Source organism: Strongylocentrotus purpuratus, unplaced genomic scaffold (genome assembly GCF_000002235.5).
Source record: "Strongylocentrotus purpuratus isolate Spur 01 unplaced genomic scaffold, Spur_5.0 spur5_scaffold_3, whole genome shotgun sequence".
In the NCBI taxonomy this organism is placed as follows: Eukaryota; Metazoa; Echinodermata; class Echinoidea; order Camarodonta; family Strongylocentrotidae; genus Strongylocentrotus; species Strongylocentrotus purpuratus.
This window is the reverse complement of record NW_022145609.1, coordinates 8,832,476-8,846,679: the sequence shown is the minus strand read 5'-3', so window position 1 is coordinate 8,846,679 and position 14,204 is coordinate 8,832,476. Positions and strand designations below refer to the sequence as shown.

The following is a 14,204-nucleotide window of genomic DNA, read 5'->3' as shown; positions in this document are numbered from 1 at the left end:
AAATCGGTTCAGAGACGGCTGAAATATCCATAAATATAATGAGTTCTAATACTTGTTTACCACCACAAATATTCAATAATTTGAAAGCCGTTGAAAAAAACGAAATGGCGCCTTTTACGTTACGTTTCAGCCAATGCCGATGTTGGCTTTTCTGTTGGCTTTTTCGTGTTGGTTATATTACGCACAACCAGCCGGCCCATGTATTGTTATTTTTAATTAATTAATGGTCACCATATTTTTTTTTTTTAAGTGGAGCTGAATTGGTATGATCGTATTGGATAAATTTCACACATTTTGGGGTCTAAAATTACCTTCATAGCAATTTAAGGTCCTAAAAGGGCACTAGAAATGTCATAGATAAGAATAAGAGCAATAACCATGCACTTTGAAGGCATTTGCACTCTGAAAACAGAACTCAACTATCCCTTTAACCTCCAGAAATCAGAAAACTGACATTGTTTTATTTCTGCAGGCTGAAACTAAAAAAAGAAATTGCAACAGATTTGAACAACCCCTGTCCCCATTGAGGTGGAAACGATACTGGAACACCAACTCCGTTTGCACCTGCCAAAGCCCTGTTCTCCTGATGATCTGAATGGTCCATAATCGTATTCTATCAATTTGAACCGGTGCTAGGAACCAGTCATTTTTAAACAAAGAGAAGACTTAGACCACGGTCCAACTTCTTTTGTTCAACTCAAAGTTAGTTTAGATGAAACTTCAATCCAATATTGGATTTACATATTAGTTGAAGAGAAGCAAATGGGGGAACCCCCTGGCCGAGACCCTGCACCAGAGAAGCAGGATGACCCCCTGAATCACTTCTCAAAGGAATCTGATCAGTCTTTCCTGCAGAGGTCGTTACTGCAGTAGATTTGACTGTTCATTGTCTAGGAGATGCTGTCATAAGCCTTCAGTTTCATACTTCATATCTTCCATTGCATCCGTTATCTTCTCCATTACCTGTGCCAATCTGACAAATTAAATAAAAAATTATGAAAAGGATAAAATTCTCAGCACACCCAGAAGTTAGACGGATCAAACGAAAGCTAAATACTTAACATTCTTTAACTTTAATGCATTATAAAATATAAATAAAATTATGAAACTGTACATAGCAAAATATATTTTAATAGTACTTAGAGGTTTTGTAGGATTACAGATCACCAAGGAGTGAAAAGTCTCAGTCCAAAAGCCTTCTTTGGAAAAGAGAAATAGAAGGAGGTGGGAAAAAAGAATGAGAAGGAGATGAAGGAGGATAACGAGAAGGGAGGAGAACAAGAAGGAGAAGAAAGGAATGCAGCCTATCTTCAGTCTACCTAACATTCCTATCCATCTATATTTATTTCAGTTTACACGCCAAGTGTATGAACTTGATTGGTATTGGAGATATATATATATATATATATAAAACCACCACAATCCATAACATATGAAACTGAAATCAAATTGCTGGAAACACTTTTAATCAAATAACGGAAATGTGACGGTAAGAGATCTATACGTAGCAGGAACAACATAATTATTCTTCATTCAAAGAGAGAGGTGTCGGGAGGGGGGCAGAACCATTTGCACAAAACCTTTCAGATCAGCCGGTGCAACTTACCCGTTTTTCAGATCAGAAACCTCCCTCTTGAACTCGTCACAACCAGGCTCATCCTGCAATTTCTGTTTTGTCAGTTGAAAGGCTGCAGTCTAAAAAAAAATAATAATAATAATAACACACACATTAAGGAATAAAATTGACAATAATAGTGCAATGAATTATTAGTCAACCCAAGAGGAAATAATTAAATAATTTGATTTTTTAATAATAATTGATGGATAACTAAAGACTCATTTAGATTTTGTCATCAACTTATCTGATTGATCTAGCCATTTAAGAACTCAGGCCAAGCTTTGATTACCATGTTTTTGGTAAAGATGTAAGCCAATAGAGAGTGAATCCTGTTTTCAGAAATGTCTCCAAAAAGCTGACAAGATAGAGAAAGTTTGTCTATTTGGGTCAAATAAGGCATGAGGGGTTGGGTTTTTCTAGGTGAAAAACATGAAATATTCCTCAAACCTTTTCAAGTTTGTCCTGTTCTGCTTCCTGTATCTTCTTCAAGCAATCAGCAACGGCAACTTTCTGGTACTCTTCTCGAAACGCCGCCTCAATGCTGATGATTCTCTGGGAGATACGCTTGAAATCCTCTGTTCTGTCATGTACTACCTGACGGTATGCTTCAAAGTCATAGTCTGGTGATGTATTCAAGTATGCTTTATGCCCTCTGTTGGGAAGTAAGGCAAGGATATAAAATAATGTCAAATTTAATACCGGAAGACATAATCTGCTGTTGCGTTGCTTGGCAAATTTAAGATTTAATTTCATAGGCAGGAATGATATACCGTTATTGCAAATGAATCAACTTATTTCCACAATTTTTCAATACCATTTATAAAGCTTGGAAATTCCTTGTCAAAATATACATGCTGCTTTTTAGTAATGTACATTTCAAATAAACATTTACAAATGCAACAAACAGTTACATTACATTGCAAACATTTGAAGTATAATTATCATTGAATTGAATGTTGTTGTTTTTTGCACCATACTAATCAAATTACATTTTAGTGATTATTGATACAAACATAATACAAAATATAACAATTTTGTTGAATGTGTACCCAATACAATAATAATAGAAATGTTGACATTAAAACAAAATGTAACTGATAACATACTACCAAGAATTATTCATTAAGAAATCTGCAGATTCTTAATTCCATCTGATTTAAAGAAGCAAAGTATTTCTACCTGGAGACCAATGCAAACAAACAATTATGACTGTATGACTCACTGTAACCCCAGTGGAAAACAATTTTCTATGTAACTTGTTTGCAAAGACCACATAAAATATATTGTATCTTGTATCTTGTAATTGGAAAAACATCAAAGAAATGATAATAAAACATTAAACAGAGAGACATACAAGTTAATGATATTCAAGTGAGGCGCATACTGTAAATGTAATTGTCTTTTTTATTTCAGTGTTTAAAGGCATTGTTTAACAACGTTAAATCTGAGATGCATGGCCCTACGTGTAATCAGTGTCTGTGTGATGGTGCAATATTGAAGCCCTAACAAAATTGCGCTTCAAAATGATCATGAAGTGCCTCAAAAAAGTAAAAAATCTTTGAGTGACCGGTTTTACAATACTCATTTCCCCCAATAGAATGTGGTGTTATGAAAACCATTAGGAAAATGGAAAATTTGATTTCGATTTCCAATCATAACTATCTTGATAATCAGACAGGCGATCGGCTTGTAAAAGTCATGGGGTTCCTGACTGACCTAAATGTTTATAATCATGACTGCAGCATGAGTTAAATCCAGGATGTTGTTACAGAATCTGAGACAATGTTACTGAGTCACTTTAAGCATTGCTTGAGTAATGGTAGTTGTCAATCATCTCTTCACTCTCTTCTTCACTTACTCATCTAATAATTTGTAGACTTTGACTCTCTCCTCCTGCAGAGAATAGAACTCATGTAGCATTGTCTGTGGTCCTTCATCCTTCTGGAAATATAAAGACAGGACAATTGTAAGATATTAAACTCGAGCAAAGATCGCCATCAAACTTTACCTACAGCATTTCATTGATTTACTGGATTGGTTTTGATGTATGGCATTGCCACCGATGTGTAGTTGTCCAATACTATAGTCAGATGATGATTTTTTTTTGTGTTACCTAATGTCTTTGAAGCTTTGTTATTTTCTTTAATTTCACTGTCTATGCTTATGCCTGGTGTATAAAAAATCAGCATGTACATGTACGTCAGTTTAAAAGAGGTGGACTTGGAGTTCGCTAAATTCAGCAGCCTCTGTGCACTAGCGCACTCAGAAGGTGGTATACAGAAAATCCAAGGTTTGTCACGTGTGGGAATGCAAATGGGCAATTACAAAGTCATTGATTTATAATTAAGTTTTTTGTTTGCACTACTCTTTGCGCATGGGTATGGATGCCAATTCAGGTTAAGTATATCAATATCCTATTTCAGATTTTCATCTGGCCTGGTGAGAGAGGATCATCTACCAGCCAGCCAGACCATCATTGTCAAATTATACGACTCAGGGACCCGTTCCTAGAAACCGTCATAAGTCTAACTTCTTGACTATCCCATTGAAATGCGTGTTAATTCTATAACACACGTTTCAATGGAATAGTCAAGAAGTTAGACTTATGACGGTTTCTAGGAACGGGCCCCTGATCTGCCCAGCCCAAACCGGCCGCGCCAACCGGCCTGGCTGTAACTAGCGAGCATCACGGTGCAGAATTACACGGCCACTTTTCAATCACACTCTCACTCTGCACAATTCAACGCGTAATCTAATAATTTCGGCCATAATTTCATCAGCAAACTTTAAATACAGTCAGGGAGTTATAGTTACCATTTTGATTATTCAATTGTGAATTCGGTCACTGCTCATCAAATTTTGCTGGTTTTTTCGAGGATTCTGCCTCACCGCGGTCTCTACTGCAGACAAAAGTCAATGTTAATATTGCGTAATAGATGAAACTGAAGTTTACAGCCAACTAGCTATCTGCGTAATTTAACGAAAACATCCACGGTATCCTTAAAAGACTGATATAAGTGTAAATTTAATTTGTCACATCATTTTTAGCCACCAACAGTGACGTAGCGCCGAGGGTGTTATTTTCTGCAATAAATCGAATGCCAAGAGAGAGAGAGAGAAAGAGAGAGGGAGAGAGAGAGAGAGAAGAGAGAGAATATATATAGAGAGAGAGAGAGAAGAGAGATAGAGAGAGGGAGAGAGAGAGAGAAGAGGAATAGGAGAGAGAGAGAGAGAGAGAGACGGAGAGAGAGAGAGAGAGAGAGAGAGAGGGAGAGAGAGAGCTCAGGGGAGAGGTGCTTATGCATCTAGGGTTGCATCCGATATCTGTAACCAAAAGTTGTTGGAAGGCATAATCCAACGTATAGGCCTATGAAGATTTGCCTGGTATAACGTTCGTTAAATAAATATGATTTCTTTCAGACTTTGAAAGTAGGGCCTGCATGATCTCCTCTTCCAAAAGCTATTTCTCAGTTTGGTGAGTCTAGATAAACGTGGGCCCAGGCGCGTACGCAGGGGTGGAGGGGGGGGGGGGGTTGAAGGAACCCCCCGGCAAATTTTCAAATTTTGGGACCAAAAATATATATATTTGTCCTCTTCCCCCCCTACTATACTACTATACATATTCAATTGGTTTCGACATTTATACATTATTTTTTTATGCTCTTTCAGGAAATGAAGACAAAATTAAGGAATTCCAAAATAGATTTGTATGATGTCACAGCTTCGGTACTCTACTGACTGCATTTTCGGGCACTCCATGCCCATGCCAGAGAGAAAGGACCATTCTGGATTCTCACTGCCCAAAGATTGATATTCGGGCATGACCCCGCTACCCAAATATGATTCTGGCACCGAACTGCCCGAAATGTTGGCTTGCGGCCCTCATCATCGCCCCCCCCCCCCACCACCATTAAAAATTGAGTCATCATTTTTAGGGACAGTCTGGTCTCCTTCAAGTTGAATCCACTCTCAATCCAGGAAAATGTACTCAACACCCCCCCCCCCCCCCCCTCTTGAGCAAAACAAACAAAAAATGTTAAATACCATTATTATTTTTACTTCTTTTTTTCCAGGGGTGGGGGCCTGTCCTTTTTTGTCTTTTTTAGAGGTAAAATTGTCGTAACCATCTTTTTTTAAAACTTTGGTTTTGCCTGGGATGGGGCCCTGCCCTGCCCCCCCCCCAATACCCCCACCCTGGATCCGCCACTGCCCGAGTATAGAAAATCACGCACATAGTTGAACAGTGGTGGATCCAGGGGGGGTCGGAGGCCCTGGACCCCCCCCCCCCTGGGAAAAATGAGTATTTAAACATTTTTTAACGTTAATGTTACCTTTTTTTGGAGATGGACCCCCCCCCCTGGCGTTCAAGGGGGCCAACCAAAAAAAAGTGCTCACTACCCCCCCCCCCCCCCCCCCCCCCCCCCCCCCCCCTCCCCCCCTGAGCGAATTTTCGGCCTACGCAATTTTCAAAATTTTGGGAGCAAAAAAACAAAAAAAAACGAAATATTGGTCGGCACGATTTTCATATTTCAGCACACTACATTTCAAATTATTTTCAAACTTGGGCCCCTACCCCTAAGAAATCCTGGATCCGCGCCTGCATAGTTCCTCCGGAGGGCACACAATTTGATGAGGCAATACAAGGGGTAACTCCTTGATTTTAAAAGCGGCTTCACCAGGGGTTTATTTCCTTTTTTTTACTCTACGATACCATAGCAGTCCAAATCATGCTTTTCTCTCCGCAATTTCAGTCGTATCTGCAGCAGACCGACGCGACGCGAAGCAATCCGCATTTCGAATGAGAATTGTAAGATTCTTTAATTTGTTTACCTCTAATTTGTATTAACTTCTGGTATTTTGCAATATTTGCTTCCTTAAGTATTCTTTTGTCGTGAAAATTAGCCATAGCCAGAAAGGAAAGAGATGAACTAGGCTCGCAAAAGTGAAATAGGCATTGCCATCGACTATCCACTTGAGTTTGCCCCGGGAAGTTCCGGGTGTGTCACTGACACTGTCATGATTTCGCCAATTCGCCTTCGCCCAGTTCGAGGCGCTAGACCTCGGGCTAGGCCGATGATCGTGTTGGAGTCGGGCAGAATTCAGAAATAACCGTCTGGTATGGGAAAAGTTTGTCACCGGAACTAAATTTATCAAACTTTCCAAATACACAGACGGTACATCATGGCATGCAAATCTTTATTGCAAAAACATTTTTTGATACAAAACTGAGCAATTAATTAACTAACAGTAGACTAACACCAAAATTGAAAAGAAATTAAAAACTCCCTCATCTGCGCATGCAGATTGACTGGAAAAATAAATTCAGAGCAACTTCTTGTACATCACATAGTTTCTCAAAACCGTCATAGTCTATATTCAAACTTCAAAGCTCATGGACGTCTACATCCCATTGAGTCAAAACTAAAAGATAATTTTGTTTGAGCAATTAATTATGCTTAGTTCTAGGTGTTTGTAATCTGATAAGATGGGGAGGTCAGTCATAGATCTATCTTCCTTGTTAGAAAAGAGAGAAAAGGTAAAATTGTAATCTTCAACTCGTTATTTTTTCTTGGTCCTTTTACAACTCCCCAGAACAGCAGAATGGCTGACGATATTGAATCCCCAGTTCTCTCCAAGGCAACGTTCTACAGTGATCTGAATGGGACTTCCAAAGGCGAAATATCTCTTATACTCTCCATCAACCCAGCATCCGTCTTTCTCAGGGCCTCCATACAGCTTCTCTTGTGTTCCTTTGGCTTCACTGAAGGTCTCATGTATGTTTCTTCGTTCTTTTGAGGATGAACAGAATTTGACAAAAAATATTTGCAACTGCCTTTATGTCATATGCTTACCGGTAGTGGTTAAGTGTCTGAGGGGGTAGTTAGATTTGTGGCAATGTTAAAATTATTCAACTATATTAGAATCTATACCTTTTTATCTTTCCTGCATTAAATGCAAAATAAAACAATAGGAAATAAAAAGTTATTGTTCAAATGCCTCATCACATTTAATAACTGATAAAACAGTTCTGCCATTGATCCCTTTCAATGTTAGGACAAAATAGATTGTAATTTAACCAGATGGATCATTTTAATAATAATTTAGTTTGTTTCGAGTAAAGTCAAAGTTTATTAACAGATATCTCTCTATTTCTCCCCACAGACTTCAGGTTTTCTTGGACTTTGCAGTCTTGACCTTACCCTTGTGCCTGTCGGTCACTCTCCTGAGCGATGGCGCTCTACATATTCTCCTCACCGAGGTTGCCCTCTCCTTTTCCTTGCTCTTTCTGGCAATCCAAATCAAGAGTACAAAGCATAAATATATCCCTCTGAAGCAGCTCGGCCAGACACCTATGGAAGGCAGACTCCCTTTCATCACAAACTTCCGAGTGTTGAATAATATCGGGGTTGCTGTCGGCATCCTGGCAGTGGACTTTGTAGTGTTCCCTAGGAGATTCGCCAAGACAGAGACATTCGGTACTGGTATCATGGATGGAGGAGTTGGTGCATACGTTCTGATGAATGCAATTGTTTCACCTGAAGCTAGGGGGCAGTATCAGAGGTTAGTTTGACACTGTTTTATCAAGTAATTTACTCAGACGGACTTCCTGTTTTATGAAATTGAAGTGGGGGAAAATATTGCTCTTTTCAATTCCAAGGCTATTCCAGGATAAACAGTTTATTAATGATATTGTCAAATCATTTACTCGGAGAGAACTTAATGATTGAAGAAGAAAAATAGTGCCCTTTTTGATTGCCAATGCACTCTGAGGAGAAACGTTTTATTTACAATATTCTAATTTTATGATGTAGTTACGTATCTAATTCCCTTCTAGGATGAATGGTATCTACAATAAGATGCCTAATCTGTTATTGAACTGTTTTGTGTCCAGGTCAGGTTTGAAGCCTATAATGAAGTCTCTCACATCATCTTTACCACTCTTGGTCATCGGTCTTGGTAGATTGGTATCTGTTAAAGGGATAGACTACCATGAGCATGTCTCTGAGTATGGGCTACACTGGAATTTCTTCTTCACGCTGGCTGCTACTAAGGTAATGATTTTAAAGCCCCACTGCACTACTTGTAGCTACTTGCTCCCTCTATATAGAAACAATGCCTAAGTGGTGCCTGTCGGTCCCCCATGATCCTCTGTTTCTTATGTTAATTGAGAGCTGAGTTGATGAGATAACCACCTGTCAGTGACCATGCTGGATGGTCTAATCCCTCCTGGCCAAACTAGTACAGACAGGCTTTAAAGCATATTTTTCTCCTTTTTTGTTACCAGGAATGCTCAATGTTTTTTGTGGAATGAGATAGGAAAGCGTTAAGGGATAAAAGGACTATGTTGCACTTGTACATTAGGATTTGTAGTAAAAATTAGGAACCGAGGAACCTGGGTTGGAAGAGACTAATATCCTTGTTCGCATGCCACCCCCTCCCCCTCCTCAGAAAACATCCATGGCTCCTGAAAATGCAAAGAAATGTGCCATCTTTACAGAGAAGATCTGAAGAAACTTCCCTATATTGTCAAGGACAGTCATTACCATGCCAACAAAACTTTGGGAGGTGTAATAAGTCTAGTTCAGTCCATTGTGATTCAATTATTTCACAGCATGAAAACTTCACACATCTGAACAGCCTGCAAAATTTGTCATCATTTCATGCACAAAATTGTATGGGTTTTAAATTACAAACCTGGGCCCCATTTCACAAAACTTGTCATTGGTGACAAGCTAGGGAAATCCTTGGTTCTGATTGGTAATCGGCAGATTTGTCACTGATTTTTGTCATTTGTAGTTGGAAAAAGGCTTTGTGAAATGGGTCCCTGATCTACTTAAATGTCTTTATGTTTTCTCCCATCCTAGATTCTATGCACCTTGATTCTCCTCTTCACCCCCGTGAGCTGGAGTGCGGTCATATCTCTCTCCCTGGCCGTAGGCTACCAGGTCCTCCTGACCCAGCATGGCCTCGAGGACCTGGTCTTGCATGGTACAGACCTCAACGACTCCAGGGAAGGGTTCTTCAACGCTAACAGGGAGGGTCTGGTGTCGTGTCTGGGGTATGTGGCTATCTACTTTGCTGGTGTCAGGCTCGGCCAATACCTGCTGCAGCCAAGGTAAGGAATAGATGTCATTTCTCTCAAAATATTGGTGTTCTGGAGACATGGAGGTGAATTTTTGGAACCACGGCAGATGTTTTATTTAGAAAACCCCATTACACAAGTAAACCATAATCCTAACCCTATAAAGAAAAAAAAATCCTACCCTTGATCGTAATCTTAACCCTATCTCTAATACATGGTACTGATGTATGGTGGGGTATTCTATAGTTTCTTTAAAGGGAATACACAGTTTTGGTATGGGGTCATGGATTTGGTTCAAATGAACATATTTGAAGCATATGCAATCCTACAATATTCAGTGATCGTTGTCGCGGTTGAAAACGAGTCTGAAGTTATGAAATTATGAATAACTATCTCTTTATGTTGTATAGCTCCCTCTCAAGGTCAAGATATCAATAAAGCTATAAAACAATGTGTCTTGACTAAAATCGACCGATTACCTATTCCCGTTTGGAAATTATATACCACAACTACATATTCTGAAATTCTCATCGTCGCAGCTACTATTGTAAGGTCGTAGGAGCTACATGTATTTGAAATTTATCAAATTTACCGGGAGCACCGGTTAATTTTTATATTCAATTTTCTCGAAAGCAGAAGTGTTTTAGGGGATAAATTTTCTAGTGCTTATAATACATCTACAGGGGCATCCAGATATATCAAAATTGTAAAGAATCACTACCCACCCAATTTTCCAAATTTTCCAAATTTCCCAAAACTTTGTATTACCTTCACGTCTTCAAGACTATGTTTCTTGTTGATATAATTATCTTGTACAGTATGTTTTTGTCCTTGTAGGAAAATTGTTAGCGAGTGGCTGAAAGTGTTGGCATATCTCCTTTTAGCCGATGTTATCTTATGGATCACCCTTAAACACGTAGAAGCTCGCAAAGGATTGACGAGTAGACGGCTGGCCAACCTCCCATATGTCATTTGGAATGTAAGTTATGTTATTTGCAATATACCTGTATATTATACTTGTGAAGTAATGATGATACAGTCAAACCTGTCTATAGCGACCACCCAAGGGAAACACCAAAAGTGGCCTTTGTAGATAGGTGGTCTTTGTAGACAGGTTCTTTTAGTACATGGTTCAATGAGAAACCATTTTCAAGGGAAACAAAAAATGTGGCCTTTGTAGACAGGTGGTCTTTGTAGACAGGTGGTCACTAAAGCAGGTTTGACTGTATAATAATAATAACTTATAAAGTGCAATTATCTATTAACTCACTCAAGGTGCTATACAAAACAAAATACACAAACTCTCTCCAAAATGTTAACAACAAAGTATCATTAGTAACTCTGAGTAAATAAAACCTTTGTAACATGTTTCTGAAAGGTTTCTAGGCATTGAATGTTTCAAATGTCACTTGGCAGCTTGTTCCAGAGGACTGGTGCAACATGCATGAATGCACGATCCCCATAATGGGTAGTTCAGGTTCTGGAGACTTCTAGGATGTTATTTGGTCATTTGGTGTCCAATACACTGCAAAGTTGTTCTGGGCCAGGTTTCATAAAACTTGTTATCAATAACAAATGCTAAATTTCTATGATAAATTGCTCTCAGCCAATCAAATACCATGATTCCAGTAGCTTATAAGTTATAACAGTCATTGTAACTTGTTCTTGAAAACAAATTTAAAAAAACAGGGCCCTGATCTATGCTCTAGTAGGCCTATGAAAATTATATATTATGGCTGGTAATGTATGGAATATAGAGTTTGGGCTTACCCATTAATACTTTGCACATATATTTTGGTATTTTTGGATAAAAAAGTACTCTTTTCAACTTAAAAGGCTTGCTTATGGAGTGTTTAACCCAATTAATCGATGTTGAATGTGATGCATTTGTAAAAAATGATTTGTCTTATAGCAGAGAAGAAGCAATCTTCAATATGGATATACAAGTATACGTGAAATTGGGTTATTTGTGAGGGTTGCATCTAAAAAAATAATAAATCAAAAAAATTAATAAAACAATATAAAAATGACATTATTTCCGTCCAAGGTCTACTACTTTAAAGTGCATATGAAATGGGGGCCCAAGGACCTTCCAACTTTCTGTTTTAAATCCTGTTCATGCCCATATTTGTAGATAAAAAACAAGAAAACTTTAGAAAGTACCCTAAGATATATTTGTACCGTTTCCACTATTTCTATCATCTAGGTTGCATACTGTTTACATGTGCTTTGCGGTTTTCTCCTCATTGACATCATAATGACCATCATTAGACATCATTATTTAGCTAAAGGTGAGTGCTCAAATCTTTATATATACTATACACATGCTAAATAAGCATTCTCAGCTCAAAGATATTTGCTGCACAATTAATTTTCAAATAGAATATGTTCCATCATTTGAATATGATTTGTACTATATTTGCACAAGTTAATGACTTCAATATGTACCCCTATGAGTCTTGAAAATCTTTAATATAGAGTTCAAGCTCCTTTTGTAATGTTGCAAATTATATTAGTGTTCTGTAGGACTACATCAAGAAAAAATGCCTGTCAATTTTTGCAACTGTCAATCTCCCTGACATGTTTTGATCTTTTTCCTTTTGCTTTCTTTTGTTTCACCTACAGACAAATCACGGCAGCTCTCTCTATTGGTGTCTGCGATTGGTCGAAATCAGCTGCTGTATTTCTTACTGGCCAATGTACTGACAGGTCTTGTTAATCTATCGATAGACACGATACATCAGCCCGACGTGACAGCCTTTGGCATCGTTGCTTTGTATTTATTTGTACTGAACTTTGTGCTAGTATTCTTCCATCAAAAGAACATAAGTACCAAATTCTGGTAACATTTTTGCTTGTCAGTGCAGGAAAGGGTGTGGTGCAATCAGTATGTCTTTCACTCCAAGGAATAATAATCTTGTTTATTGTGATTTGCTATGGTAAAACAATGAGGTTTTGTTAGTTGGCTCATGTTCTCAATATAGTTTAACTCATTGTAATACTTACATTGATATACAGTTAACTCTACATAACTTGCAGAGGTCAAATTTTCCCAGTCATTTTTTTAAACCAAACTAACGTATGTAAAATGTGTAATTGTCACTTTCTAAGTCGCATTTTGCATTTATAAGTCAAACTAGTTTTTGCGTTCCCAACAAATTTGACTGATGTATAATTCCCCAAATATGTCACAAAGTTGAAACTATCTGTGCCAAATCCACAACATTCAATTATGAATGATATAATGTCATGTATGTGAATCATTTTTATGTCAATAAACTTTTAAGTATTTTGATCAGTGATTATACTTTGTTCATTGTTGTTAGAGGTTAAAGTAGATATCACGTCTAGGTCTTAGTTTTGGTACAGTGTATAGTAGAATGCTGGATAGAGAGAGGGAGAGAGCGAGAGAAAGAGAGAGAATTAAATAGAGAACGAATAAAGTGGGGATGGGGACGATTCAAATGATGTAAAACAAAACATGTAGGTGGAAAGGGAGTGAGAGAGAAGACTAGACAACCATAAAATGAGAGATGGATAGAGAGAGAGAGAGAGAGAGACATTCGAGAAAGGGGGTTAGAGTAATTGATCAAAACAGTTAGCATTTACTTTGCATTTCAACCTTTAGATTCCATCTATATAGATTAAAAAGAAGAAGTTGGATCCATATTGAAAATGTGTATATACAATGTCATAATATCCTTATCTTTCTCTCCCTTTTCCCCTCTTCCAGCTCCACTGTCTATGTACCCCTCACCCTTTACACTATCTCTCTCTCTCTCTCTCTCTCCTTTTCTATCTACCTCTCTCTCTCTCTCTCTCTCTCTCTCTCTCTCTCTCCATCTCGTTCTCTGACGGAATCGATAATGTATTTGCATAATTTATTTTTGATAAAAAACACAAGTATAAGAAAAAAATTCTCTCCATCGCTTGATGACGACGCAGACAACGACGCCAAGTTTCAATGACTAACCTTGGCACCACGATGACTTCATTGATGACGCAAATTCGAACACATCACATTAATCGAATAATAATTGTCTGTTGTGCCCTTTGTTGTCACTTTCGGTAATGGTTAGACGCAAGGTCAGAATGATAACCCGGGTCGGTTGTATCATCGGAACTTTCTCCGGATGCAGCTTTTACATGATTCCTCAAGAATTAATTTTATACGTCATTCATTTTTGTAGGCTCATCTGGCTATTTGTGTATGCTTGTTGGTGATCAGACATTTCTCTCGGCGGGTTTTCATTACGTCAAATCAAAGTATATGGTTCGAGTTCGGGGTTGCATCCGGGTCAGAGATCATTTTTGGCGTTAGGGTTAGATTAGTGTTTGGCCAAGGATTGAAGTTAGGGATTCGGAGTTTCGGACAGTGTTAAACATTGACCCGCAATTGTCACAGGAGCTCATTTCGTGCAACTCTATATCATGCATAATTATGTCAGACTGTTAACACTTCCCTTAATCGTTCCATAATGAACTGCTCGGGACTCTCCAACA

The 14,204-nt window shown here is 38.3% G+C and overlaps 2 protein-coding genes across 2 annotated transcripts; one reads left to right on the top strand and one right to left on the bottom strand.

The window, feature by feature from the left end:
• Window positions 1–339: 339 nt before the first annotated feature.
• On the bottom strand, window positions 340–4,553 carry LOC115928893 (required for excision 1-B domain-containing protein-like). The gene is made up of 5 exons (XM_030996955.1): window positions 4,433–4,553; window positions 3,477–3,559; window positions 2,066–2,270; window positions 1,607–1,695; window positions 340–973 (listed from the first exon to the last, which is right to left on the bottom strand). The coding sequence occupies exons 1-5, from the start codon at window positions 4,433–4,435 to the stop codon at window positions 904–906; spliced, it is 450 nt and encodes a 149-aa protein (XP_030852815.1). The 5' UTR covers window positions 4,436–4,553; the 3' UTR covers window positions 340–903.
• Window positions 4,554–6,370: 1,817 nt separating this feature from the next.
• On the top strand, window positions 6,371–13,003 carry LOC586643 (phosphatidylinositol-glycan biosynthesis class W protein). Its single transcript, XM_786416.5, has 8 exons — window positions 6,371–6,425; window positions 7,211–7,392; window positions 7,781–8,179; window positions 8,511–8,670; window positions 9,484–9,734; window positions 10,539–10,680; window positions 11,908–11,992; window positions 12,327–13,003. The coding sequence occupies exons 1-8, from the start codon at window positions 6,417–6,419 to the stop codon at window positions 12,545–12,547; spliced, it is 1,449 nt and encodes a 482-aa protein (XP_791509.3). The 5' UTR covers window positions 6,371–6,416; the 3' UTR covers window positions 12,548–13,003.
• Window positions 13,004–14,204: the final 1,201 nt, after the last annotated feature.